This window comes from Atta cephalotes (genome assembly GCF_000143395.1).
Source record: "Atta cephalotes unplaced genomic scaffold scaffold00056, whole genome shotgun sequence".
Lineage (NCBI taxonomy): Eukaryota > Metazoa > Arthropoda > Insecta > Hymenoptera > Formicidae > Atta > Atta cephalotes.
Window position 1 is genome coordinate 921,840 of NW_012130120.1, and position 2,893 is coordinate 924,732.

General features: G+C 36.4%; 1 protein-coding gene across 1 annotated transcript in view; it reads right to left on the bottom strand.

Annotated features, from left to right (window-relative positions):
- Positions 1-2,893, bottom strand: part of LOC105623383 — a 105,092-nt gene that overhangs the window by 81,265 nt on the left and 20,934 nt on the right. The window contains exons 2-6 of the mRNA XM_012204777.1: positions 2,383-2,438; positions 1,900-2,095; positions 875-979; positions 537-653; positions 121-468 (exon numbers count right to left, since the gene is read on the bottom strand). Coding sequence (XP_012060167.1) covers positions 121-468; positions 537-653; positions 875-979; positions 1,900-2,095; positions 2,383-2,438 — 822 coding nt within the window. The remainder of the gene's footprint in view (positions 1-120; positions 469-536; positions 654-874; positions 980-1,899; positions 2,096-2,382; positions 2,439-2,893) is intronic.

Below are 2,893 nucleotides of genomic sequence, written 5' to 3' on the forward strand. Positions count from 1 at the left end.
ATATATATATATATATATATCATGATTAGCTTGCATCCTCCAGAAGCCCATCATTTTAAATAAACGATAATTATTAAGATTAATATCCTCATCGTCATATAAATATTCGAAAAAAATTGCCGCGATAAGGCAATTGACTCGCAGGCATGTTATTATCCACTTTAATCTCCAACTTATCGTTTTCTTGACTGCACATCCTTGATCTCACCGATGTACTCACACTGTTGAACGGGTCTCCCGTAAATCCGTCTTGACACGTGCAGGTGTAATTACCAGGTATGTTGTGGCACACAGTATTGTCGCCACATGCACCTGGTATCGTACATTCGTTCACATCCTCGCAATGCACCTCACCATTGCCGATGTAGCCAGATTTGCACTGACATAAGAAGTTCGAGGGTAGATTACAACACTCGGCATTCTCGACGCAACGCCTAGCAATCGCTGGATCGTCACATTCGTTGATATCTAAAGATGTAATATCGTTAATAATGAAACGGATGCACAGCTGGGCATTCGAACAACAGGATAATTACCCTCGCAATGAAAGCCATCGCCTTGGTATCCGGGAAAGCAGGAACATTGAAAACTGCCAAGAGTATTTGTACAGTGGGCAAATATATCACAGGGTCGATATTTACACTCGTTCTCATCTGTAATTTTTAATTTTAATTCAGTTTTATTATTATAAATTATTCCTTATGTATATTGTAGATTTAAAAGCGTAGAAAAATATATGCCAGATAATATACTTGCATCGAATTAATCCAAATGATTTGCATGTAGTAGAAAATACATGTATATATTAAATGAATATTTGATAAGAAAATTTCATACTAAATAATAATATAATAACATAAATAGTTGCACAAACCTGGAACTTGACAGTTACATCCTCCGAATCCATCGTTACAGTGACAGACCGAATCCAGACAGACACCATTTTGACATTTAGTGCCGTCTTCTTTTGTACAATCGTCTGTAAGATTTTTAGCAAAAATTCGAATAAATTAATAATATTATATTTCACTAAAAAAATATATGCGTAGCTCGATTCTTAATTAATATTTAATATTGATATAAATTTTTGAATAATCTACATATATTTTTTTTAAATTAAAATATCAATCATATTAAAATATTAATAAATACAAAGCATTTTTATCTTTCTTAATGTGTAAATAAAAAATTATTTACATAGATATAAATAATTAATGATTTCATCCGTTAGAAACAGCGTTAAAGGATATACTGATTTAGAAATATCCTGTATGAGAGGCACGAGCCATTTTTGTTAGCTATTAAGTAAGATTATCCGAGAAAAAGGGGCAGATAAATTGCGATTATACTATATAGCTATCGGCTAATCGCGCAATTTTCTCTCGCCAGACCTAATCATCGGTCGAACATCGAAGTTTTTCTTACAAGCCGTGAAGCCACGGCATACGTTCGATAGATTCGAGTAACGTGATCCACTGGCTCATTGGCAGCTCGGCAACGACAATTATGGTCTCACCGGGAAGATAACGTCCATAGAAAATGAGAATAAAATTCTGCGGCTAATTACAACTCGTAGGCGTGACTCGGTACAATATGAAATAATGACGCGAGAAGAGATTCCCCTTAATTGACTTGGCGAGACGTGATGCTTAACACGTTCTTGCGGTTTATATATACGATGCGAGAAGGAAAATTACTTAGGAACTGTAATGACATCAAGAATGATGGCATGACGTGAAGAAACAACGGAAACGTTGAGGACAGTGTATTGTGAATGTCGTGCGACATCACCCTTTCCTGTCACCGTGAGATACATAATCATTTTACCGCAGGGTTACTCTGGTAATTTCCGGACGAATTATTTCGAGAGGATATGTCTTCTTTTGTCAGATAGCTCACCTGTGCACTTTAACTTGTTGCGCTGCTCGTCCACGCCTTGGTAGCAATCGACGCGATGGTCACAGAGCTTTGAAAGCTCGAGCAACTGAAGGACGTCCGTCGACTCGTTTACTTGACAGCCAAAGTAGCCGTCCTCGAGATTCAGGAAGAATACTTCTCGCTTCGATCCATGGCCGAGTCCTTTACGAGATTCGGCCTGAAAAATCACAAGATAAATTTTATTAGTTATCAAATATTTCAATTATTTATCAATCTTCTTTATCATTTATCAATTACATTTTTGTGCTTTCTGACATTCTAATTTAAATTAAGTTTAATTTTTTTTGACAAAAGACGCGTATCGTTGAATTTAATTAACGTTGAATTTAATTTAATTTAATTAATCTTCCAATTGCAAGTCGAATGGGAGAAAGAAAAAAAACAAAAATTAATTACTTTCTTTATTCGCAAAAGAATTGAAATTTTTGAGAAATGCCTTCTTACCGGATACGAAGATAGAAGTATCCACGTCAGCAACGGCCAAAGATGTTTCATCTTTGCTGTAAAAAGATTAAATCATACCAAAAGTTAGTCATATTCTATAGATATTACTCACGCAATATAGAGTTAAACGCATAATTTTGGTTCATTATTAATGCATGATTTTTTAGTGATGACTGAATGCGCATAACAATGTTTATCACTCTTCCGCGGAGAACGTGTTGCGGAAGAAATTTAAATATAGATATTCCTAAACATGCGCGTAACACAACGACGATGACTTCATACGGGAATCACCAGTGGTAATTGCATCATCGCAAATTCACAAGTGGTTTCGCAAAAACGGCTACCACTTTGCAGCACCCTGGGAACGATTTTTCATGATCGCGCCACAACCGGAGACAAGAGAAGAAGAGAGTGAGAAAGAGAGAGAGAAAGAGAGAGAGAGAGAGAGAGAGAGAGAGAGAGAAGAGAGAGAGAGAGAGAGAGAGGAGACGGACGTAAGGTACGTACG